General features: G+C 44.0%; 3 protein-coding genes and 1 long non-coding RNA gene across 6 annotated transcripts; 2 read left to right on the forward strand and 2 right to left on the reverse strand.

Moving 5' to 3' along the window:
- Window positions 1-55: 55 nt before the first annotated feature.
- On the reverse strand, window positions 56-2,985 carry LOC114858950 (uncharacterized). Its single transcript, XR_003786441.3, has 3 exons — window positions 2,327-2,985; window positions 1,240-1,429; window positions 56-994 (listed from the first exon to the last, which is right to left on the reverse strand). It is a non-coding gene; the product is annotated as an uncharacterized LOC114858950 (long non-coding RNA).
- A 28-nt stretch (window positions 2,986-3,013) lies between these two features.
- mapre1b (microtubule-associated protein, RP/EB family, member 1b) lies at window positions 3,014-7,461 on the forward strand. Of its 2 annotated transcripts, none has more exons than XM_029156431.3 (7): window positions 3,014-3,213; window positions 3,963-4,093; window positions 4,329-4,474; window positions 4,772-4,970; window positions 5,074-5,183; window positions 5,313-5,465; window positions 5,877-7,461. In XM_029156431.3, exons 2-7 carry the CDS (start codon window positions 3,973-3,975, stop codon window positions 5,919-5,921), a joined length of 774 nt encoding a protein of 257 aa, XP_029012264.1. In that variant the 5' UTR covers window positions 3,014-3,213; window positions 3,963-3,972; the 3' UTR covers window positions 5,922-7,461. The 2 variants fall into 2 exon arrangements, with proteins under 2 accessions (XP_029012264.1, XP_055366325.1); XM_055510350.1 differs by lacking the exon at window positions 3,014-3,213 and adding an exon at window positions 3,263-3,573.
- A 1,813-nt stretch (window positions 7,462-9,274) lies between these two features.
- Window positions 9,275-19,660, forward strand: acss2 (acyl-CoA synthetase short chain family member 2). 2 transcript variants are annotated; one of them, XM_029156416.3, is made up of 19 exons: window positions 9,276-9,980; window positions 10,301-10,496; window positions 12,867-12,958; window positions 13,154-13,257; window positions 13,337-13,409; window positions 13,788-13,863; window positions 13,994-14,105; window positions 14,650-14,688; window positions 15,731-15,868; window positions 16,165-16,335; window positions 16,721-16,854; window positions 16,955-17,087; window positions 17,165-17,221; window positions 17,302-17,382; window positions 17,475-17,583; window positions 17,666-17,734; window positions 17,840-18,016; window positions 18,148-18,222; window positions 18,380-19,660. In XM_029156416.3, exons 1-19 carry the CDS (start codon window positions 9,854-9,856, stop codon window positions 18,505-18,507), a joined length of 2,091 nt encoding a protein of 696 aa, XP_029012249.1. In that variant the 5' UTR covers window positions 9,276-9,853; the 3' UTR covers window positions 18,508-19,660. The 2 variants fall into 2 exon arrangements, with proteins under 2 accessions (XP_029012250.1, XP_029012249.1); XM_029156417.3 differs by lacking the exon at window positions 14,650-14,688 and having other exon boundaries at window positions 9,275-9,980.
- A 93-nt stretch (window positions 19,661-19,753) lies between these two features.
- atp6ap1a (ATPase H+ transporting accessory protein 1a) lies at window positions 19,754-23,810 on the reverse strand. Its single transcript, XM_029156419.3, has 11 exons — window positions 23,649-23,810; window positions 23,220-23,346; window positions 23,017-23,091; window positions 22,623-22,816; window positions 22,194-22,234; window positions 22,021-22,106; window positions 21,787-21,918; window positions 21,419-21,576; window positions 21,161-21,211; window positions 20,852-21,089; window positions 19,754-20,764 (listed from the first exon to the last, which is right to left on the reverse strand). The coding sequence occupies exons 1-11, from the start codon at window positions 23,774-23,776 to the stop codon at window positions 20,555-20,557; spliced, it is 1,440 nt and encodes a 479-aa protein (XP_029012252.1). The 5' UTR covers window positions 23,777-23,810; the 3' UTR covers window positions 19,754-20,554.
- Between the last annotated feature and the right edge of the window lie 21 nt (window positions 23,811-23,831).

The following is a 23,831-nucleotide window of genomic DNA, read 5'->3' on the forward strand; positions in this document are numbered from 1 at the left end:
TTTTTTTTCTTGAAGTTTTTTTAAAAATCATGTCCTCTCTGGTCCCACTGAGACATCTTCAGAAAAGAAAAGAGGCCAGTCACTCAGACACTGACGCTTTGACTTTTCCTTTCATTATTTTGTAGGTTTGAGTTATTTCAGTCAGACAAATAAAGCAGCAGCTGCTGGTTATTATCAACATTAATAACGTTAACAATATGATGCGCTTTTAATTAATTGTGATTATTTTCCAAACAGCAATTAGCTATATATGGTTAATGTTCTCCTAATTGAACAGTGCTACTAAAAAGCCAAAAGAAATATATTTAAGAATAAGAAAGCCTTTAATTGTCCCGCAGCAGGGAAATTGCACCTCACAACAGCACAGTACAGTGTTGAAATTCAGCTAAGTCGACACAGTACAACACTATACAAAGTGAGTAGTTTACAGGGACATGGGAATAATTATTACATATAATATAAATATTGCACTGAAGAAAGTCTACAACATAACTACAGATGCAGTGGGTGAGTTATTGACTGGGAGGTAATTAACAGTGCTGATTGTACAGTCTGATAACAGCAGGATGGAAAGATCGGGGGAATCTCCTTTACACAGCAAGGGCGAATCAGTCTGTTGCTGTCCAGAGCACAGCCAAGAACAGAGCAGAGTCATAGAAGGTCTTCAGGAGTGGCCCCCTCACTCCAAAAGACTCCTCAGGAGGTAGAGTCTGCTCTGACTCTTCATGTACAGTGCATCCGTGTTCCAGTCCAGTTTATTGTTTAGATGCACACCCAGGCACTTTATAAGAGTCCACTCTCTCAACGCCCATTCCCTGGATGTGCATCGGTGGAATGATAGCAGACTGCCATCTGTAAAAAACTACCAGCATCTCCTTGGTTTTCTCTGTATTGATCAGGAAGTAGTTTCATTGGCACCAGTCCAAAGTAAATCTTTCAGTGAATGGACTCTGCTTTAATGATGGCACAGCGCAGAAGCACAGCCTTCCTCACGCTGAACAAAAGGGACAAGACAAGTCAAATGTCAGTGCCTCCTGTGGAAATGCATCATTTTTTATAAGAGATTTGTTTTTTTTGTTAGTGTGCCTCATTATTTCTAGCTAAAAGAAATATATTAGATGCAAAGTTCTTAAGTATCTTATCTAAAGTATCTTAGTATCTATTAGTTCTTTAGTCCAGTATATATAATGGAACAAAGAACTGAAAACATAGGTCGAAATAGGAAAAAACTAAACTCACGACTTGTACATTTCTTGGTGCATGTTGTGCTCGTTTGAGTCAGATTAATCTAAACTAAGTGGAATCAAGAGATGCCTGCGACCTGATGACAGAGCGTCTGGTCCTTAGAGGCTCTGTGTTGGTGTACAGGCAGGAGAAGAGGCAGGCAGCTGGTAAGTGACAGTCAGCTGATCACAAGTTGGAACTTAACCTGTTAAGACATTTACAGGCTTGACTTCTTCCATTTAATTTAAAGCAAATCAAATAACAATTAATTATACGGTGTACTGTGTAAATCTACTGTCATGATTATTATTGTTATTACCACAACATTTGAATATGGGTTAAAAAAAGCTACACATACTTTTTTTAATTGGATTTGAAGCACCTCTATATACTTTTACAAATTACATGTTAAAACTTTCTTTGTACCACTTGTTTTACAGCAACTTGCATAGTTACAATAAAGTTGCACTACCACCACCCCTTAACTAACCCAGTGTCTTGTAAAGAGTTAAACAGGTCATTCAACCCTCTCCCTGATCCTCCAGCTTCCAACGGTCTCCTCAAAGACACATCTTTCACTCCTGCTTACCTCATGCTACTAATGATTACATCCCTTTCCCTCTTGTATTTCTCACATTTCAGAATGCCGGCTCCACTTCCACAGAACTCACATTGATCATTCACACGCCTTCCCATCAAATGTAATGTGCTATTCAGATAGGGGTGCCCTGTCCCTAACCTACTTAAAGTAACTTGCTCTCTTCTCCCACTTCCACCTGTTCCTCCACCTTCTCCTGTACACTATGAAGCTTCCATCCTTTACCATATTAATCCCACTCACCCTGCCACTTTCACAATATTTGTCCAAACTATGCTTTTCTCTACTTTCTTCCTAACCTCTAACCTCCTCCTGCTCTGTTGCTTTCTTTGGCACCCACTCATTCCCTATAATACCCACATGTCCTGGAACCCACATGAACACATTCTCCCTGTTACTATTCCTACTTAAGAAAATGTCAAATAAGATTTTGTGATGATATTTAGCTCTTTATCCTTGTAAAGTCTTTAATACTGCAGAGAATCACTGCAGATTAAAACCCACCTGCTATGCTCCATCCACCTCATTGATGATGCAACAACTCCACTGCAAACTTGCTCAAATGGTCTGAGGTTTTGACTCGGGTTTCTATTCCTGTGTTTTCCACTACTTCTGCACCTGTTTTCCACAATTTTTGATCTTTTGACCAACCCGTGAACAACAGAACATATCATCTGTATTTCATCTCTACAGTCACTATATTGTGAAAAAAACTACATTAATATTCTCCAGTTGTCTTTTCCTCATCTCCAGTTCCACGTCCACCCTCTTATTGCCTCCATAGAGCTCTTTTAGGGATATGATTTTTCATTCCCACCTCTTTCTTGCCTACTCCTCTCCCTTCCACCCAAAGCTTGTTACTACCACTTTTTCCTTCTCCCAGCACCAGTCTAACACTTTTCTTTTAGGATACCTATCATCCAAATTCAGCCAACATCACTGTCGTCCTGTCTGATATTAACGGGTTCAGATCTTTCTCTGCCTTCGCAAATAACCGTGGAGGAACAACAGACGATGCTTATTTCTGAATGTTAAATAATATAATGTGGGGTAAATCACAGTTCCTTCATCAGGCCAGTATCTACCAGAAATAGATAGTGGTTTAAACATTTTATTAAAAATAACGGTAAAAACATTAAAATGTTTGGTTCCCTTTTCACGGTTGCATTTAGGCGTTACACCCTGACGTCATCAGAACGGTTGTTCCGCTGCCTGTAGAGAGAGGACGTATACTGACAAGAAGAAGAAGAAGAAGAAGAAGAAGAACGGGGAAAAAAGCAGAAGTGGTTATATTGTCGAAACAATTGCAGTCGGACTTTTTAAGATATCAAGTTTTAGTCGGGAGGAATAAACCATCTCGTCCAAGAGCTTTGAGAACCAGTTGATAAAAGGTCGGTCTAACGACGCACACACGGAACGGCTGAGCCGCTGGCCGGCATGGAAAGGGCGGCTATGCTGCCGTATGTAGCGTGTTAGCCACTGGTTAGCAGCGGCACAACCGGGATGTTCACGCCTAATACTCCAGCCAAGGCGGATGAAAGATTAGATTTGATGCACAAAGTCTTTCGTTCCGATGTTTCCTGTCTAACTTGGCGGAGCACGGGGTGGGGAGTGTTTATTGTTACTAAGATAAGCGGCTTCGTTAGCCGGGGACTGGAAAGAGCGTGATTAATATTAGCTACATGATGGTTTCCGTAGAAGTAAAATGGCACCTGGATGCTTGAATGAATTGTGAAATGGGAGATTGCCAGGTAAATGTTGCAGTGGTTCCATGCTGCGTAGCGGTCGAAACTAACGCGTATCTGCCTTCCACCGTGCTAACTGTTGCTTACGCTGACAGACTGTTACTAAGTCCTTTTGAAAACTAGCTAACGTACAGTTGGTCAAGCTAGATTCACACATTAGTGCAAGTTTACTAAACGTATTGTCTATTGAACGCTCATCAGAGTCACAGCCCAGTTTGAGAACAACAAAGTATGTGTTTGTCCAACACCAATCAAAACCTTCAGTGTCGATCTCGAGGAATAAAGCATTCGTTTACTTTTAGAGCGTGTGGGTTTGTTCTGGTTTTGTCTAATACAGCAGTACTAATACTAAAGTACTTATCCACTAGACATCTGCTGTGTTGTTGCTGCTGCAGGTGACCGACAATGGCTGTGAACGTCTACTCAACGTCTGTGACCAGTGACAACCTCAGTCGTCATGACATGTTGGTCTGGATTAATGAGTCTCTTCAGATGAACCTCACCAAGATTGAAATGTTGTGCTCAGGTAAGAGACGCCCATGTAACCAGGTATGTGTTTCAACCTCACCTGGATGCAGCAGGGAAAGTGTGATATAGCAAATTATTATACTTTGCTGGATAAACCTTTAAAACGTCTATTTATACTGTCAAGTGTCTGTTTCAGTCATCATCTGAAAGACAGCTTTTAGGATCTGAACTGAAGCTATTTGTAATGAATGTTCTGGGATTTCAGCTTCTTAAGGTGATTTTGTTTTGTGTAGGTGCCGTCTACTGCCAATTTATGGACATGCTGTTCCCCAACTCTTTGCCCTTGAAAAGAGTTAAATTCAGTGCCAAGCTGGAGCATGAATATATTCACAATTTCAAGCTTCTACAGGTTGCCTTCAAAAAGATGGGAGTCGACAAAGTAAGTGATCAGGCTGTAGCGTTGTTTAGTTTCTGGCTGATGCTCAGTCCCCTGAGGTCCTTTGGTGCTTGAGGGGAGTTCATTTCTCATGTTACGGTTGTGTTTGCATCATTACTAATGCTCGTGTGTGGTGACGTCAGCTTTTTTCCCACATAACTTGGTTTCTGGCGTAGATGACTGTTTATTATTAATTAAAACATGAAGTGCTAAATTTAGAAATTAGTTTTTATTATGTATAAATGGTTGAATTTTGGATAATATATAAAATAATACCTCCAGCTCTTTCTGTGTCCTTAGATCATTCCAGTAGACAAACTGGTGAAGGGAAAGTTCCAGGACAATTTTGAATTTGTCCAGTGGTTTAAGAAGTTCTTTGATGCCAACTACGATGGGAAGGAGTATGATCCAGTTGAGGCGAGGCAGGGACAGGACGCGATGCCCACACCAACTGCTACATCAGCTCTCAGCAAGCCCCCTAAAAAAGCTGTCAGTCAAGGTCCGAACTCTGAACAGACAGTGTGGAACTGATCATGATCATGTTCTCTGATGCAGCAGGTCAAGCCTCACATTTTCACAGACTTTCTGTTGTGTCTATTCAGCTCCTGTCAAGCCACCTGTTGCCAAAGTAGCACCCAAGTTGGCTCAAGTCAAAGAAAGAAAACCAGCATCAGGAGGTGCTAATGAAGAGAGGGCCGAGCTTCTGAATGAGGTCAGTGTGTCGCTGATGTAAAATGAAAACTGGTCACTGACACATTTACTTTTGCTCAGTTTTGCTACAAACAAACATCTTCTGTACTGTGGACTACTTGTAAGTGATATTTTGACAATTTTCCCACAGTTGGAGGTGCTAAAATCTACCATTCAGGACATGGAAAAAGAGAGAGACTTTTATTTTGGCAAGCTGCGGAACATTGAACTAATTTGTCAAGAGAAGGAAGGAGAGGGTGACCCCACGCTGCAGAGGATCATAGACATTCTCTACGCCACAGATGTGAGTTGAATGAAACTGCATTTTCACTTGAAGTGAGTGTAGAAAATGGTTTGATAAAACAAATGCAGGGAGCAAATGTTTCCTTACTCTCTGTAAACATGTGTTACTGGCTCAGCACAGCCCCCTTGCTCTGCTGCTAGCAACTGCTGAAGCCTTTGTGAATCCTGCAGAGGAATGGCATGCAGCTTACTTCCCTCCATGCTTCAGCTGACTCAGAGTTACACGGCTGTGGGTGGGTTTGTAGCTGTATGTCAGGCCTTCTGACATCTTGGCCTGCCCACACTGACAATGTCCAGTGTAGTGTTTGGTTTCAAGCAGCCGTTATCTGCAATGGAAAGCACAAAAGTCAAACTACAGGTTTCTCTAAATGCTCTGTGTCATTCATTCTTTTTCTCCTGTCTGTGGTTCCAGGAGGGGTTTGTGATACCTGATGCAGAAGAGCAGGAGGAATTTTAACATTCAAGACAGCAGGCAGCCTGTTCCTTAGATGCCCTGGTCTCAAAGCCACCTAGAGATGCTTCCTCAAGTCAAGACAGTTTGGAGTTAAAAATATCTAATGCCAGACTCGATCCTGACTTGTGTTCCCCCCACCCCCCACCCCCCCCCCTGCTCCAGCCCGACCTGTTGGACTTTCTCTAGCCTTCAACCTATTTTACAAACATGTACGTCATATAATTGACAAGCCTCAGTCACCTCTTTCTCTCTTGCGTGTGTGTGTGTGTGTGTGTGTGTGTGTGTGTGTGTGTGTGTGTGTGTGTGTGTGTGTGTGTGTGTGTGTGTGTGTGTGTGTGTGTGTGTGTGTGTGTGTGTGTGTGTGTGTGTGTGTGTGTGTGTGTGTGTGTGTGTGTGTGTGTGTGTGTGTGTGTGTGTGTGGCTATAAGATTTAGAAATGAATTGGAATCTAATGAAACAGTGAGTCTCCTGTGAACAGCTGGTATCAGTTCTACATCCACTTTGTCTCTAACCTCAGTTTTTGGTTGTTCAAGGCCAAATTTGACAGTTGACATCCAATTGTAATCTTTTAAAAGATGGCACATGCACACGTCGAACATTCCCAGCTAGAGGACAAAATCCTTTTGTAATGAAGAAAACCTGAAGATGTCACATCGTGCTTTAACTTTTACACATGTGTATACTGAGGCTTTCCCACGTTCACTCAATGTGCTGTTGGAGAGATTTGGCTTTTCTTCCCAACGTCAGGAACAAGAGCTCCAGTATGTCAAGATGTGGAGATTTGAATGAATCAGCAGTTGTTTTGCCCCTGTCGTGCTTCTTCTCAACCTTAATGTTCACATTTCAGGCTCACTAAAGGTTCATAAATTTCCAGAAAAGCAGCAAAACCCATTTAGATAAAATGCTGGGAGCTTTCACATTTGCGCTCCAGGGTTAGTAAAAAGTGAGTGAGTGCGTACATTTTGTCTTGATGTCTGTTTTAAAGCAAATGCACTGTTTCATACCAGTAGCCCTTAACCAGCCCCCAGGCAGTAAGACACAGGCCTGGGCGGTGATGGAATCACAGCCTCATGACAAACACTGTGACTGACTCCATGTAGCTGCAGTAACAACCATCTGATCATTGCATGGCTGAAATGTTAAAGTGGCTCTTAATCTTTTTCGTTTTGGATTGTGTTGTTGAGCGCCCTCCTCAGTGTTCTCTCTCTCTCTCCCTCTCTGTATATAAATGTATAATGGAGGGAGGCAGGGAGCAGGTTTTACTGTATGCTATGAATCAGAGACAAGTTTTTCCACTGTATTTTGTAAACTGTCATGTTTGAATGTTTGACATCTTTGTACTTGAAACAACACGTGAGTGTTGATTCACACAAACATAGTTAAATGCAAAATCTTGGAACAAACATCTAAGGCCTTATGACATTTTTTTCAGAAGGAAACACTTTTCCTAACTTGGATTTATCGTGTTTGGGCGAATGTTTGTACTCTTACAATCGTGTTTGTGATGTGCTGATAATAAACAAGTTTGAAGGGTAAAACCAGATGTGCCACAATGCAGCAGATGCTGTCTTCCATCCAATGCAGATACAGCAACAACCAATACACGTTTACAGTGAGTCTGTCTTCCTACTGGCTTTAGATGAACACAGAGTTTGTGGAGCTGATTTGAGCTTGTTCCGCTGGATGGCTCAGCTGCCTTTTAACATGGTTGCGGTTCCTGTGAATGTTAGTGGTTTGAGCCAAGGCTTGTGTCTTTGTAGGTTTGTAGAATGCAACTGCAGTAATGACGGTTTCTTTTCTGTGCAGTGAAACGAGTGACTCCACAATCAAAGCACTGTTTGACTTAGTGAGTGGACATATTGGCCTAAGTCTTTTTATTGTTGTAATGCTCGACTGATGTGGCTGTAGGGCTTTGAGGTAAAGTTCAGGGGGCAGGCTGCAGCTTAGGATGCTAGGCAGGGCCTCCCAGTTGGCTTCCTGGTGTCACTGGGATGCCTGTGATATGTATGTTAACTAAAACCTCATTGTAGTAGGATTCCTCCAAATACGGCTGCAGTTTTATTGCATTGTTATGAATGTTTTAATTTCTCTAGAAACTGAATAAAGAGCAAGTTCTCACATCATAGTTCAACAAGATTTGTATGCAACTGGTTGAGCCAATCTGCCAGGTGTTGATCCACCCTGAAGCCTGTTCATGCTGTTGAACACACTTCAAACATTTCATCATCTACTGATGTCCTGGGGACCTTGGCCTGTTTGGTGAATCTTGTTTTTATTTTGGTAGATTAATGCAACAACAAATCATTGCAGCCTCTTTCACTCTGAGCACCTACACAGCACTGTGTGTGGCCATGCTGTCTCCTGCTGGCATTGGCTTCAGTGGAGACCTGCGTGGTGTTGCCCAAGGTTAAAAGGGACTAGTGTCCTTTCAGGAGGTGAACTTGTCTCTGCTAACAGTCTATAGAAAGTCAGTGTGATCTGTGTGACTTGCCAGAGATGAAGATATGCATTTGATTATAACGGTGAAGTGTAATTGTTACTGAGGACATCTGTGCAGTGTTTGATGTTGATGTCTTTAGTCAGTGGCATATGTAGTTATCACCGTGAGGCCTTCCTTCCTCCGATCAGATGAAACAGGTTACTGATGTGTTAGTGGGACCCTGCATTCAAAGTGCTGAGCAAAGTGAAGTGATGGCTTAAACAGTGACAGCGGCCTGTGACCTTTTCCTGCACAGAAACTCAGCAGCGATGAGTGTCTGAATGCCTCTGCTAGTTTGTTACTATCTGTTAAAGTTGTGTTTTTTTTAAACAAGTTTTCTTACGGACAATAAAACCGTATTTCCACATGGCCTGTGTTTGCTGTATCTATACAATGTCAACATATAATTGAAGTCAGTTTTAGGGGAGGCGGAAGAAAAAGGCTGATGGTTCCATATGTTGCAAAGAAAGATATCATGTCATATATCATATATGATCAACACTTCGAAGGACACACTGAACTTATGATATCATAAGGAAGTAACAGGCAAATGTGAGTCTAATGGGATAGAAGAGACAGTAACTTATTATAGTGTAATGGTTAAAAATATGAAAGACAAAAAGGGTATCACATTCAAAACACTGAAACAATTAAACAACTTAAGTTCGAAGTAGAAGAAATCTTTTTACCAGATTTAGAAATCACGTAGATGCGGATATTTTTCTGCTCCTGGGCAACGCTCCTGACCTGTTGGTGGCGGTAATGCACTATTTTGTTGGTTGCCATCCGCAAGTAAATTTGAAGAAGAAGCAGATGACGAAGAAGAAGAAGAAGAAGAAGAGGAAGAGTTTGTAGTAGATTGGCTGTCGGACCTGCTTTGCTAGAGCGCGTTCGCAGCTAAGCTCTGCAAAAGAAAGGACAGAAGAAGAAGAAGCGGTCAACTGTCACTGTTGTGACAGAACTGTTTCAACGGCATGAATGACGCTCTGCAGACCTGAATCAAACTTTTAAACCGAGTAGAAAAAAATACACTAGGTGTTTAAACCCAGAAGAGACCGACTTGGATAGGGGAACCGTTACCGTTGTCGTCCTATGTTGCAGATTACATTAGCTTAGCTTGTTAGCTTAGCAGGATACCCAGTCACCCGTGTCGTGTGTGCAGGACTGTGTCATTTGGAGCGAGGAGATTCACACGGTCTGGATGGTACTTAACACACGGGGCTGTCCCATTTCGATACAAACTGGACTTTTGAACGTTTAGATATAACGAAATCTCAACCTGCTAAACAAGGAAGTTTGAATTAACTTTTCTGCTAGCTCGTAGCTGCATTGATTCATTATGCTGCTCTGAGGAGGACTGCAGGTTGTTGCGTGCTCTCCAAGTCGTCATCTGGCCGGTTCTTTTGGGTCTAGTGAAAGGCGGTGTGTTAACTAACGTGAGAAACGCTTCAGAGACATGATTCCCGACAAAGTACCGAAGGAAGACGTCTTCCACGGGTCCCTGGACCTGAAGAAGGAAGCTCACATCTCCAGTTTTGAGAAATATAAAGATCTCTACTTGAAATCTATAGAGAGTCCGGATGGTAAGAGATCAGAGACCACTGCTTTTTACATGAAAATATAAGAATTGCTCTAATTGGACATATTAAACCTAATTATGTTATTATTAATACTAAATTACTTAGGTTTTATAAATGTGTGTCAGCCCTTTATCAACAACAACAATAATAATAATAATAATGCACATTAAGTTATAGTTCAGACTGGGAGATAGTGTTTATCATTGTTACCAGTACTATGAGAAAATGTGTAACCATCTGCTTTTGTTGTATCGTAGCTTGTATCGTTGCTCATGTGTTTTGTGTTGTTTGGAAACACTGAACAGTCTGCTTTTGGCCCACAGAGTTCTGGGGGGGTATCGCCAAAGATTTCTTTTGGAAGACGAAACACACAGGTCAGTTCCTTGACTACAACTTTGACGTGACCAAAGGAGAAGTCTTTGTCAAGTGTATGGAGGGCGCCTCCACCAACATCTGCTACAACCTCCTCGATTACAACATACGCGAGCGGAATCTTGGCAATAATGTGGCCTTCTACTGGTTAGTAAATCTGTGTGTGTGTGTGTGTGTGTGTGTGTGTGTGTGTGTGTGTGTGTGTGTGTTTGTGTGTGTGTGTTTGTCAGAATCCGTTGACAGAATTCTGCGTCACAGGATCCTCCTCCTCTTTTGTGTGCAAACAGTGCTTTATGTGACTGTATCCTTGTAGCTTTTCAAAGTTTGACAACATGCTTGTCTTGGTATGAGTGTTGGCTTCAGATTTGTCTTGAATTGGGTGTGTCTATTTTCTACTAATCTAGAACATGACATTTGATTTTCAGACAGTGTTTGTCCAGGAGGAGTCAGCTCATTCAGGCTTTTAATGCTTCATATGTTCTTGCTTGCTAAACGAACATGGTCATTTCTGTCGCTCTTTTCTGTTTTCATTGCCATCTTTATCTTGAGCATAAATTGCCTTGTGTTCACTCAGTGGTCTAGGGGCCTTGAGATCCTGAAGCTTTGACTTTGCTTCTGTTAAACTACTTCAGTTTTACATTAACTGGTGTTTCTCTCTTCCTCGTAGCTGTTTTATTGCCCTTTATCACAAACCTAAAAATGAAATTTATGAGTATATACAACCATCGTATCGTATAACCATACAGTATAACAACCATCGTAGAAAAGTTAATGTTTGCTGCATCTGTCTCTCGCTGTTGTAAAAATGCTCCACAAGTTTATGCAAGTCTGCTCCTGGTGCATCTACCAAAAACTGGGCAGAGCATCAACACTCCGGGGTAGTTGCTCTGCGAGGCTGTTGGGGTGCACAGACTCAGAGTTGTACCTGAGCTTTGGCTGATGAAGCTTACTGATCTTCAAGAACACAAGTACAGAAAAGTAGGTAGACTGAGAAACGGCCTCTTTGTAGCACAGTGTGCAACATAATTAGACATTTGTGAAAAACAGAGTGACTGAGCAGACGTTTCAGTGCAAAGTGACTGGAGTTAAGGATTTTCCCTAAATGAGTAACAGTTGGGCAGTTACTCGTTTTATCCCTGACGAGGTGTCGTTTATCCTTGGCTAATATTCAAACCGTCATTCGTGCTTTCATCAGAGTATTACAGCAGTTTGGTTTGTTTCAGTGCTGTAATAATCTGTATGCAGGAGTTTAGCCTCTCTGTTGCTTACAGTTGGAGCACAATGCTGCGGCTCGCATGCTTACAGCCATCTTACCCCCATTCTTAAAGAAGCCCTAGTTAGGATGAGGGCACTTCCAGAAGAAGTTAAACAGGGCCTTTAAAGTGGTGCTGTTATGACGGATCAGAGCAGTAAAACCTGTGGCCTCCATTGCAACTCCTAGAGCCTGATAAGTGTTGATGAGGCCACAGCCAGAGTTTCAGCTGGGCGTGACCTTCTTTGTTTGAAACTGGAAAAGTGAGCTCAGATGGATGAGACACACTGGAATTCTGTTGCAATTCTGGCATTATAAATTCACCAGTGCAACATATTTCCTCACTCAAGGTATGACCTAACTGGTCTGTGATTATTGGAGTAAGAATGTTACAAATATTTCACTTTATTGATGTTGGGTTATTGGCCTAGAGCATGGTTTTAATATGTATTCTAATGCTAATGTATTAGCCAAAGCTAAAAGTTTGTTTACATTGTTGTGTAACAAATAACAGCATTTTTCAGTAAAGGTTTACACTCGACCATGTGAGCGTGCAACGGGAGCCAAGCAGTCAGTCCGACAATGACGAGCTGCAGTACAGACACCGTAGCTGGACCAACAGTCACTCTGCCCCCTAGTCCTGTCACATTTTTCATTTTTTACACTGATGCAGAGAAACAGTCTCAAAGGCTCTTGTGTAACAACGTTTGTGTGTTCTCTGACCTGGAGGCAGAGCTGTCGCTCTTTGTGATATTAGTCTAAAAGCTCGGTGTGTAGTGTGTGAGCCTGAACAGGGCTTTTGCAAGCACACAGTTCCTCAAATGAAGATGATTCTGTTTGGCAAAGATTGTAATGTCCTCAGTTTCACAACAGACAAGCTCGACTTTACATTTCCACAATGCTCATTTTTTAACACTAACTGCACTGAAGCCTTTTAGCCTAAAGTGTGACCACGAACATAAACACGGAGGACAGAGCCAAATAAAGGCCCCGTGGTGATTAAAGCAGCACCATGAAGGTCCACCCTGAGCCTGTCCTCTCCACTGACACTCAGAGTTGCTTCTCTCTTCTGTTCTGCTCGGTTCTGTTCTGCTCTGTTCTGTTCTGTTCTGTTCTGTTCTGTTCTGTGAGAGCTTTAAGCTAAAGCTCCATGAGATGACTTCTATAAAAACAGCTATATAGAGTTCCTTATATATTTATTATAACCATCGGTGTGTTTAGACATTTGATGTTTACTGCGACCTTTTTTTGTCTGTTAAACTCAGGGAGGGCAACGAGCCTGGAGATGACCTGTCTGTGACCTACAGGGAGCTCTTACACCGAGTCTGTCAGTTTGCCAACGTCCTCAAGTCCCAAGGTTGTAACAATCATCCAACTGTGTTGTGATATGCATCCGGAGCTGATAAGTGTCCATGTTTGCTGCGAGCCCCTTAATTTTTACTTTGATTTTGTTAATCAGCATTTGACTTTGATCTAAACTGATGCATTTAACAGATGTCTGCCTGTCCCTTATTGCTCAGAATAGCACTAAACCTTCTGTCTGCTTCACCAGGAGTGAAGAAGGGCGACCGTGTGTCTATTTACATGCCCATGGTAGTGGAGCTTGTGGTAGCCATGTTGGCCTGCACCCGAATCGGAGCGGTTCACTCCATAGTGGTGAGTTGAAGTTGCATGAGAGGTTAAAGGTGGTCGGTCCAAATGTGGGCGTTAACTGTACATGTGCTGCCTTTTCCAGTTTGCCGGGTTCTCCGCCGAGTCTCTGTGTGAGAGAATCATGGACTCCAAGTGTTCCCTGCTCCTCACAGCTGGTGAGTTTGCGAATAACACAATGGAGGATCATCATCATCATCATGATTCTTTTTGGAAGTACTGCATTGATTTTTACCTTTTTAAAACATGATGAGAAGCGATGGCTGTAACATGTGCAGAAAACACTGCAGTGACAAAGACAGTGTCTGTAACAGCTCACATGGGCATAAAGGCATGTTTACAACTAAATGTGAGATGCCTAGGACAAACTCACGAATTTATTGCTGTGCTACATGGATTCTGAAGCTAGCATAAAGTGTGGCCTGACCAGTGAAAGACTGATTTTTGTTTTGCCAGTGGCCTAAATATTTAACATCCTCTTTGGTATTCATCAATGATCTCTCACACTCAGTTACCATACAACTGTTGTCTTTCAGACGGTTTCTATCGAGGAGATAAGCTGATCCAACTCAAGCTTTTGGCTGATGAAGCCCTGCAGAAATGCAAAGACATGTAAGCTGTCCACAGACACCAAACCTGGACACACAGGGCAGGCGAGGTGACATCCTAAAGGCAAACAGGAAGGAACAGTGGGACTGGTTCTGAGCATAATGGCAAGAATATCATGCTTCTGTCTTTGTAGGGGGTTTCCTGTTAAGAAGTGCATAATGCTAAAGCACTTGTCCAAAGAAGCAGAGGACGCTGCTCTGGGCTGCCAGTCTCCTCCTGCCAAGCGATCCTGTCCTGATCTACAGGTAAACAACGAGTCTATTATTTGTTCATCAGTCCTGTCATGGTGTAAAAGGGACAAAAAGGAAGACAACAAAACATGTCAGTACACAACCATCGTAACTATAACGTCAGTGTACCTGCTACTATATTAGTGGAGCAGCCGTCCAGTTGGTGCTAGGTGGATTTGAACCTGCTGCTGCCAGAAGCCAGGACAGGAGCACTGTCTTGTGCAACCAGAGAGAGATGTGGACCACAGTGGTTATTTACGTACTTGCAGTTTAAAGCAAGTCCTCTATTACCTAGGTGATAACAATTGTTATGGCATGAACCATGTTTGATCTTACTGCCAACCAGGATAAGGACACATAGAAGCAGAGTCTGGGCTTGGTTTCTCCAGCTGATGTCTGTGGCCTATAGAGTCTAAATGTTTGACCTTAAGCCGAAATCCTCCTAAACCTTTTTCAGCGATTCAGCTGGAGGGAACATTTGTGGATGGTTTCCTTTGTTTTGTTCTTCTACCTCATTAACTTCTCTTTCCTCCTCCTCCTCCTTCCATCCGTTCAACAGGAGAAACAGTGGGTAAAGAAAAGCCGTCCGGTTCCACAGGTATTTTTGTTTCTTCTCCACTCACCTCTCAATACATCTTCACATTTTTAGTTTGTTAAAGGGGAAATTCAACCACTGGAATTTACATTTTCCTGGGTATAAACAATAATAATAAGAATCCCTATGTAGGTAACCTAATTGGAATTCTATTGAAATTATTCAATTATTATTTAGAATTTTTACCCAGTAACAGCAGTTTATTTCTGAAAAGGTAAAATGTAAATTCTCTACAGGCTTGAGTTGAATTGACACTGTGTCTTTGTATCGCGACACTTTACACTCTGTGATGGTTTGGCTGCTGCTGTGACTGAGGCAGCCTCTAGTCCCAGAGAGTCCATGTTAACAGCGTTAGTTCTGGGTGTCGCCGGTCAGAGACAAAGGGCACAGATGGAAGCTGAACCATCTGACCACAGCCGGGCTTCAAGCCCTCAGCCCTGAATAACAAACGTTGTTAACATGTGGTGATGCTGTTTAACAAAGGGTGTTGCATCAAACTCTCTGAGCGTGTCCAGGTACATGATGTTGTACAGCGGATCTCTTCACAGCATGGCTTCTCCCCTCGATGGGCTCTGGCTGAAGCTAAACTTTGGGCTGATGCCTTCCCATTGCTTCTTCCTCTTCTTCCTGTGAATACGTTGTTGAGATGAAAACGATCAGCTGTTTTCTTTGGTTGACGTCATAAGTTTATTTCTCTTCTCTGTGAGTTGGTCTCTAGCTTCAGGCAGCTGTTACCCTCACGCTCGGTCACACACCTGATGCTCGTTGTGCTTCCACTTCAGATTTGAAAAGCTTTGTGCAGTCATGTTCTCCTTCACAGATGAATCTGTGTCTTTCTCTGTTGGAGTTTTAGACTTTTAGTACATGTTTTAACAACAGTAACGTTTTTCCCGTTAAAAAATGACCAGCTCTGACTAGGTCCTTCTAATTCTTGGCTGTCTTCTGTGTGAGGCATGTCAGACTAACCGTCTTCCTTTTTTGCTTTAGATGATTGTGGTATCATGTTCATTAATAACTCCCTTTATGTGTTTGTTTATTTCAACAGGTCCCGTGGAACCCTGAGGTGGACCTTTGTTGGCACACTCTGCTGTGCGACGCTTCAGATGAGTGTGAACCAGAGTGGTGCGAGTCTGAACATCCTCTTTTCATCCTCTATACCAGCGGCTCAACCGGGAAACCAAAGGTAGAACAGTACACGAGTGAACTGTGAGCTTTTACATTTCTGTTGAATATAACGAGAGCTGGATGTAGCTTCATGTAGTCTCAGGTGTGAGCGATGTTCCACTCTAGGACTCCTGTGGAGATTCACATTAGCATGTTCAGTCTTGCACATTTGGTACATATTATAAAAGTTGCCTTTAATAGCTCATCTGTTTGAATGTGTTCTCAGTAAATGATGGAGTCCACAGTGAGATGATGCCACTCTGACCATGTGTCTGTCTTATGTGATAATTTGTTGAATTGAAACCTTCTGTTTAGGGAGTTCTTCACACACTCAGCGGCTACATGCTCTACACAGCCACTACCTTCAAGATGGTGTTTGACTACCAGCCCGATGACGTCTACTGGTGCACCGCAGACATCGGCTGGATCACAGGACACTCCTACATCACTTATGGTCCACTAGCCAATGGAGCCACCAGTGTCCTGGTGAGTTCCCTCTGAAGGAAACCACAAACAGTAATTGTTCCACAAGTCCGTCCGTCCATTAGCCGCTGGTCCTCTTAAGGGACACTGGGCTGCTGGAGTCTATACCAGCATTGTGGGCGAGAGGTGGGACCTTTAAATTATTCCATCTGAGAGCTGATAATTAACTTCTCACCTTGTACAGGTGCAGCATCATTGTATTAACTTAAATATTGATGTGTTGATCAGCTAGTGACGTGTGAGCTTCACTTGACAAAGCTGTGAATAGCAGCAACTTGTTTAAGTGCGTGGACCTGCAGCATTTCTGGCTTAGTCTTTTTAAAAGAAATGCAGAAACAATACAAGAAGAGTTGCTAAAGTTAACATCTCTCTGTTTTCTTGGTGTAAGTTTGAAGGCCTGCCCACGTATCCAGATGTGAGCCGCATGTGGGAGATTGTGGACAAATATCATGTGACCAAGTTCTACACTGCTCCAACCGCCATTAGGCTGTTGATGAAGTACGGCAGTGAGCCAGTGCAGAAGTGAGTCAGTTTGTCTGCCTGTGGCGCGGGCCTGTTACTGGTAACTCCACACAATCTCTGGTATAAGGAGGGTGCTGATTGTCTGCTCGTCTCACTGAAGGTATAAGCGAGAGTCTCTGAAAGTCTTGGGGACCGTGGGAGAGCCCATCAACCCTGAGGCCTGGCTGTGGTATTACAACGTGGTGGGGGAGAAGAAGTGTCCCATTGTTGACACCTTCTGGCAAACAGAAACTGTATGTGACTTAAAAGCATCAGCTACAGTCTGAAACAGCAGCCTCGTCTGTTTATCACATTTCTGTATCACTCTTAGGGTGGACATGTGTTAACTCCTCTACCAGCAGCGACACCCCTGAAACCTGGATCAGCTGTGAGTATGTGATGAAAACAATTTTGATTTAGTGCAAAAGGAGAAGAGTAACATCTGCCACATTTCATGTTATCGTCCAGACCTTTCCGTTTTTTGGAGTTGTCCCAGCCGTCCTCAATGAGTCGGGAGAGGAGCTGGAGGGTCCGTGTGAGGGATACCTGGTCAGCTTTAGCAAACACCCGAACTCTTTATTTCTGTAACTAGCTGTGTGTACATGCTGTTGATCTCCTTTACATCCATGCGTCCTTTATAGGTGTTCAAACAACCGTGGCCCGGTGTGATGAGGACGGTGTATGGAAACCATCAGAGGTTTGAAACCACCTACTTCAAGAAGTTCCCTGGATACTACGTCACAGGCGATGGTGAGATGGTTTAACGTGTGTGGCTTTAGGAAGTGCCCTGCTGACCAGCGCACTCACCATCACCATCATTCTGATCTTAAAGGTTGCCGCAGAGACAAAGATGGCTACTATTGGATAACGGGGCGGATCGACGACATGCTGAATGTCTCTGGTAAGCAGAGTTTGCGGCACTGTGCTGCTTGGTAGTTCACCTAAAGTGGTGTTTGACGGTTAAAGTGGGACATGGCAGCCTAAACAATTGGCTTCTCCCTCTCAGGTCACCTGTTAAGTACAGCAGAGGTAGAGTCGGCCCTGGTGGAGCACGAGGCCGTAGCCGAGGCTGCTGTGGTGGGTCGACCTCATCCTGTCAAAGGAGAAAGCCTCTACTGCTTTGTAACGCTGGCGGAGGGAGTGACGTATAACCACACGCTGGAGGCTCAACTCAAAAAACAAGGTTGGTGGATATTGGACCCATCTGTTGTCTGGGTGCCAACCCGCCGCCCTGTAGAGGGTTGAATCATGTGGAACTTTCTTGCTTGTGTCTGATGAAGTTGTCCTAAAGCCCTTTTTGTTTGGTTTGTCCAGTGAGGGAGAAGATCGGGGCCATTGCAACACCAGACTACATCCAGAACGCTCCAGGACTCCCCAAGACCAGATCTGGTAAATGAGTCCTCAAGCTGTACAGCTGCTGGGAGCTTACTTCAATTACACTTACTGCAGTTAATGATGGGCTTTTTAGTTTTTTAATCAATTGGTGCATATATTACGTTCTCTGGTGTCTGAGTTGGTGATTTTACTCAAACTCTCCACTCTGCAGGAAAGATCATGCGACGTGTGCTGCGCAAAATTGCCTGCAATGAGCGAGACCTTGGCGACATCTCCACACTGGCCGACTCGTCCGTCGTCGAGCAGCTCTTCCAGAACAGATGCTGCTCCGCTGTGTGAAGCGCTGTGGGATCCTTGCTAGGAGGCTCCCAGTCAGGGAAGGAGCAGCAGTCGAGCTTGTCCAGTAAAATCCCGTTAGTTCTGAGGCTGAGCAGCTGGTAGCCCCAGTGTTTAAAATTATCCCACTGCTTTTTTTTGGAAGGGAAATCGGCAGCACACGTGTATTCCCTGCTTCAGTAGCACTAACATGTGTTGCTCATCAGAAGACTTGAACGTCTTCCTTTACGTGACTCAAGGCTGATGAGCTGCGGCGGAGCCTCAAACATAATATGGAGCTTTGCTTAATGAGTGGAATACGACTGAACAAGTGCTGGCTTTAGCTTCTGTAACAAGTCGCCTTCTCCTCTCATTTGATGCCAATTATGGAGCCTGATGATTCGCTAAGTCAGAGAGAACTCGACATTTCTAATTCTTTTCATTTCTGTTAAATAGTTTTGTCTTCATTCTAGGATTTGTTGCTATTTTTGTTTGTGTCTCCACATTTGTATGTTCTTGTCCAATTTTTTTAGTCGCAGTAAAATGATCAGCTGGTGGAAACAAAAAGTTTGTTCAGCCTCATAAAGCTCAGAGATGCGTTGAAGCTTCATGTTATGTCTCAGTTATGATTTAACAGCTGTCACATGCAAATAGAATGAAATTATGATTTTCATGGGTACAGTAAGAGGTAAATATGGCTTCAGTCACATTTATACCAAATGGTGTGCGTCTGCTTCTCTGGGCTGGTTTTACCAACAGAGCCTGAATGAGCTCCAGCTACTAAGGCTCTTCATTGGATTCAGATTCCGTTAAACCTGAACAAGGCTCCAGGGGTCAGGTTACCATTAGCTGTGATCCCCACTACGGTTCCAATGAAAATCCCTGATCATGAGCATATGTAACAGTAACGGTATGGATTCAATGTTGGCTCTGAGATACTCTTATGTTATGTTTGGAATCCAACTATTAACTAGAAGCAGGAGATAGTTTAGAATTTTCTTACTTGTTACTGTTTTTCTATGTGTCAAATTAATGGTGGCGCTGGATGAATAATGCTCGTAACTAAATCTGCCACTAAAAGGAAAAGGTGCAGCTGCTTGTTTGATTTAGTTTTTGTCTGATTGGGTGTTTTCATTTCTTTGTATCGTGACATGACAGTAAAAGACTTAACTACTGACTCTCGCATATCTCTGGCTCTTTTGTGACAACACTCTTTGTACAGTTAAAAATACTGTACGATCATAACAGAGCTCTGCCTGATGAATGATACTGGACTTCACAGATTTTATTGCATTCACAGCAGCAGCACAACATAGAACAACACACCACTGATAGTTACAATGAACCATCCAAATAAATAAAATAAACACTCAGCTGAGCCACCAAAACTGGGAAATAAAAATCACATTTAAGTAAACTGAAAAACATTAAAAACGAAAAATTCAACCATGAAACAAAACACTTCAAGTGAGTTCTTCATTCAACAACTATATTCGTATTTACACACAAACTACAGTAGGTTCACCAATAAATAACATTTCTATTTCTTTATGTTCTGCTGCCGTACATCATATATAAATCCCAGCCTGGGCCTCATGGATCAGCATCAGTGGAACCACGGTCATGTTTGAAAAACCCAAAAGGTGATAACAAGACATCAAGTTGGTCAAAGAATCGGCCCTGAACAGAAGCTTTGGGATGTCTGTTGTCCACAGCCTGATCTAAAGGGCTCATCACTGCTCACACTAGATTCCTGCTGTCGCTGTTCATGGGATACAAACAAATGACTTGGGTTTATACTATAAACCAGAAGCTACAGTCGACTGTATGTTCTGGTTAAAACTATATGTTTAGACTGAACCACAACCTGATTGTGAACTGATTTTTCACTTGCCATCACAGCTGGAAACTCATTACAAGTGTGACTCAAATATACTGAGGCTGCACATTACAAACAGCACGGCTAATTATTCGGTAAACTACAAACGACTGGGGACTGGAATGAAAGGAAGCAGTGCAGTGAAACGAGATGTCAGGGAGAGAAAGGAGAGGAGATGGACACATCGTGGAGTTACTCAGTTTGAGGCACAGCAATGGCCGGACCCTTGGGATCATCAAAACGGTCCATAGTGTGGAGCCGCATGATCATGTGTAGGCCGTATGTGAGAACTAGGACCATGAGAAGACTGGTCATCAGACCCATCCAGATGCCAGGGGAGAAGAAGCCGGCGCAGTCACTGGCATAGGAAAAGTCACTGCCACTCACGTTGAAGCCCTGGATCTAGAATTGGTTTAATAAAAGTCACACATACTGTATAGTGACAGCCTGACTGTATGTCTAAGTTCATAATAATAAAACGATCCATACCTGGAAGTCTTCGAAGGAGACCTTCCACTGATTGGCCGGATCTTGGGAGGAGTGTGGGACGAGCAGCGGCCATCGGAAGCTGGTGACGGACTCGCAGCGGTACGAGAACTCGCTGGGGGCGTAGATGCTCCTGCTCCCATTGAAAGTGGCCTTGGTGCCGTCATACTGCAGCTCCACAGTGTCGAGTGTGAACCAGCGGCGGGCGGACACTTTGTAGTAACGCTGGCTCATTGCGAAGCTTAAGACACAAACAGGAGACTTACATGATGCTGAAATTAAAGCAGGCTGTGGATGAAGGTGCAGACTCACATCACTTTGAAGCTGCGGTGGCCGAGGACGTTCTCATAATTTAGAACCAACCTGAAGAACACACAACAGAAAACACTGTAAACGAGGGACACAGGCTTCCTGCGTGTGTGAGCAGGCCTCAGTTCTTAGTTCATTTCCAGCAGGTTCAGGGCATTTGCTTCTACTTTCCACTCAGACAATAAACAACACTTCTCCAGGGATCGGCCCATTTGACTGTGGCTAGATTGGTAGATTCAGTAATCAATGCCATGATCTTACTTTGCTTTGGTCTTGTTGCAACTTGAGCCATGGAGCTTTGGTTTGACCTCCTCTCCAAAGGTGAGCTTGGTGAGGTCGTAGTCCTCCCAGCGGCCGCTCCGTAGGATGCTCACTGACAGAGCCTTGGCCCACAGGAGGATGCAGGTACTCCCCCCCTCCTGTACAGAGGCAGCATGTCAGGAAGATGGGGCTGAATAAATTAAACTCTATTAGTTGGATTCTGTCATTTCATCCAATTTCACTGGTGCATTGATCCAAATTCTGTCATAATTGTGGTGTTTAGAATCATTAGGGAATCTCCGACCCAGTACAACATGTTAGGTACAACTAGGTTTAGAACAACCTGAAGGAGTCTCAGTGTAGCTGACCTCAAACTCCACAGGCGCATAGTCTCCAGGCCTCTCCTTGATTCTGCGCTGCTTGTCCCTGTATCCACCTCTGGCCTGTAGAAGAGAGCGTCCTCCGCCCAGACCTGCCTCCATGGACAGAGGAGTCGCTTCCTGCAGGAGAAAATAGTGAGACGTGAAGAGAGACGACACCCTGAACAATAATATTCCAACAGAATTACACATGCTGTGTCTGTGGGTCATGTCATGTCTGACCCTTGAGGGCTGCAGAGCTGTGTAAATGGCTGCATACGGAACCGACTGGGTTTTCATGACACTCAACACCTGACCGATGACCTCATCTGAAAGACAGTATGCATCACAGCACATCACTAAACGCAGAGAGCAACGTAAAACGAGAAAATGAGCAACAGTACAATAACACTTACCATTTCCACTGAGAATTTCCTTGGCAGACATCAGATCAGCCCTGCGAGAACAACAAGATAACGTGAAACAAACACAAGACATAAAAATGGTGGAGGTTGGACCTTTTCAGCCGGACTCACAACACTGAGCCAACAGGAACACAACATTGGACAAACTGAACTAACAAGACAAATGAACCAGCGCATCATAAGACTAAGGTCTCATCAAGTTAGGAACCTATTCAATATCCTGAGTCATTTAAATGAGCGAGAGTAGATCACAAAGCTGAGAAATAATGGAACATCTCACATCATGTTGTCATAACAAACTGTTTTAAATGTCTCTGGCTGTCGGTCAGAGCGTCCTAATGCTGAACATAAACCAACCATGTACTACCTAGATGTGAGCCCCACATGTTGGAGATAACTGTACTCAGTAGTTTCTCGTACCCAGTGCCATAGGGCAGCCTGAAGACCAGCAGAGCAGGTGAGGAAGCGTTGAGTCTCAGCTGGCTCAGGGTCTCCGGGTCCATGTACAGTGGTGAGGTTTCCAACTGCTCCTGCAAGTGGCCAATCACTGCGTTGGAGGCAGGCCATGAAACGGCCGGGAGGACCAAGGACGAAGACGAGGACGTCAGAGCCGCCTGTGGGCAGAGGGACGGGAGTCAGAGGGACAGGAGTCAGAGGGACGGGAGTCAGAGGGACGGGAGTCAGAGAGACGAGGTCAGAGGGACAGGAGTCAGAGGGACGGGAGTCAGAGGGACGGGAGTCAGAGGGACGGGAGTCAGAGTCATGAGGGTCAACCCTCGGTTGTCTGACTAGGAACAGTTGTTTTCTGTGTTACCTCAAGGTTGGGAAAAACACTGTCCTGCTTGTTTCCAAAGGCTCCTCCATACATGGTGAAGTCCTCGATGCTCATCTGAGAAAACACAGAAAACGCTGTCAACAGCAAGAAACACACAAACAAACATCTTGTGTCTACGCTTTTCCTTTCATAAGCCAAGTTCTGTGGTTCCTTCTCTGGTGAGGGATTCATGGAGTGCTTGCCTTGTCCTGCAGGAACAGAACCACGTTCCTCGGGCCAGTGTTCACAAGCGTTTCCAGGTACGACTCCAGCTGCTGCTGCCCAACGATGTGACCCGCTGCCGGCGGAGTCTGGGTGGGAAGGGAGACACTGGAGGGCAAGGACCAGAGAGACCCTGGTCACACATCAATGTGTGACCTCAGCAGGAAAATACATGACTGGACCAAGATACAGTAGTACAGAAACTAATTTAAATATGTGTTTTGCTCAGAGGCTCCACCATCACCGTCAGCTACTGGGTGATAATAATGGTCGAGTGTCACCGAGCATCTGTCGCTATAAAAACTACAAGGCGCAGCGTCGTTTATTCGGTTCCGTTAAGAAGGGAGCGGATCAAATGACGCCGCGGAGGCCGGGCTGCAGCCTCCATCCGGACTAACGGTGCATCTCACCCATCGCTCGTCCACAGAACCAGCGGCACCTGTTCGCCGCGTGCTCCGCCGCTCAGCACGACCAGTACACTGACACAAGCAGCCACAGCCGCGGTGATGCTACCGAGGTGAGCCCCAGCCGACGCCATCTTCCCGTCCCTGTCAGCTCAGAGTGACGTCACGTGACGTCCTCGCGCCGTCCGT

Source organism: Betta splendens, chromosome 7 (genome assembly GCF_900634795.4).
Source record: "Betta splendens chromosome 7, fBetSpl5.4, whole genome shotgun sequence".
Taxonomy (NCBI): Eukaryota; Metazoa; Chordata; class Actinopteri; order Anabantiformes; family Osphronemidae; genus Betta; species Betta splendens.

Coding starts and splice junctions, on each gene's coding strand:
- mapre1b (XM_029156431.3), top strand. CDS start 3,973: ATGGCTGTGAACGTCTACTCAACGTCTGTGACCAGTGACAACCTCAGT. Junction 4,971..5,073: donor TAAAAAAGCTGTCAGTCAAG/GTCCGAACTCTG, acceptor GTGTCTATTCAG/CTCCTGTCAAGCCACCTGTT. Junction 5,466..5,876: donor ACATTCTCTACGCCACAGAT/GTGAGTTGAATG, acceptor CTGTGGTTCCAG/GAGGGGTTTGTGATACCTGA.
- acss2 (XM_029156416.3), top strand. CDS start 9,854: ATGATTCCCGACAAAGTACCGAAGGAAGACGTCTTCCACGGGTCCCTG. Junction 17,735..17,839: donor CGACATGCTGAATGTCTCTG/GTAAGCAGAGTT, acceptor TCTCCCTCTCAG/GTCACCTGTTAAGTACAGCA. Junction 18,223..18,379: donor ACTCCCCAAGACCAGATCTG/GTAAATGAGTCC, acceptor TCCACTCTGCAG/GAAAGATCATGCGACGTGTG.
- atp6ap1a (XM_029156419.3), bottom strand. CDS start 23,776: ATGGCGTCGGCTGGGGCTCACCTCGGTAGCATCACCGCGGCTGTGGCT. Junction 23,092..23,219: donor TTCTGTTCCTGCAGGACAAG/GCAAGCACTCCA, acceptor GTGTTTTCTCAG/ATGAGCATCGAGGACTTCAC. Junction 22,235..22,622: donor AGGCTGCCCTATGGCACTGG/GTACGAGAAACT, acceptor TTGTTCTCGCAG/GGCTGATCTGATGTCTGCCA.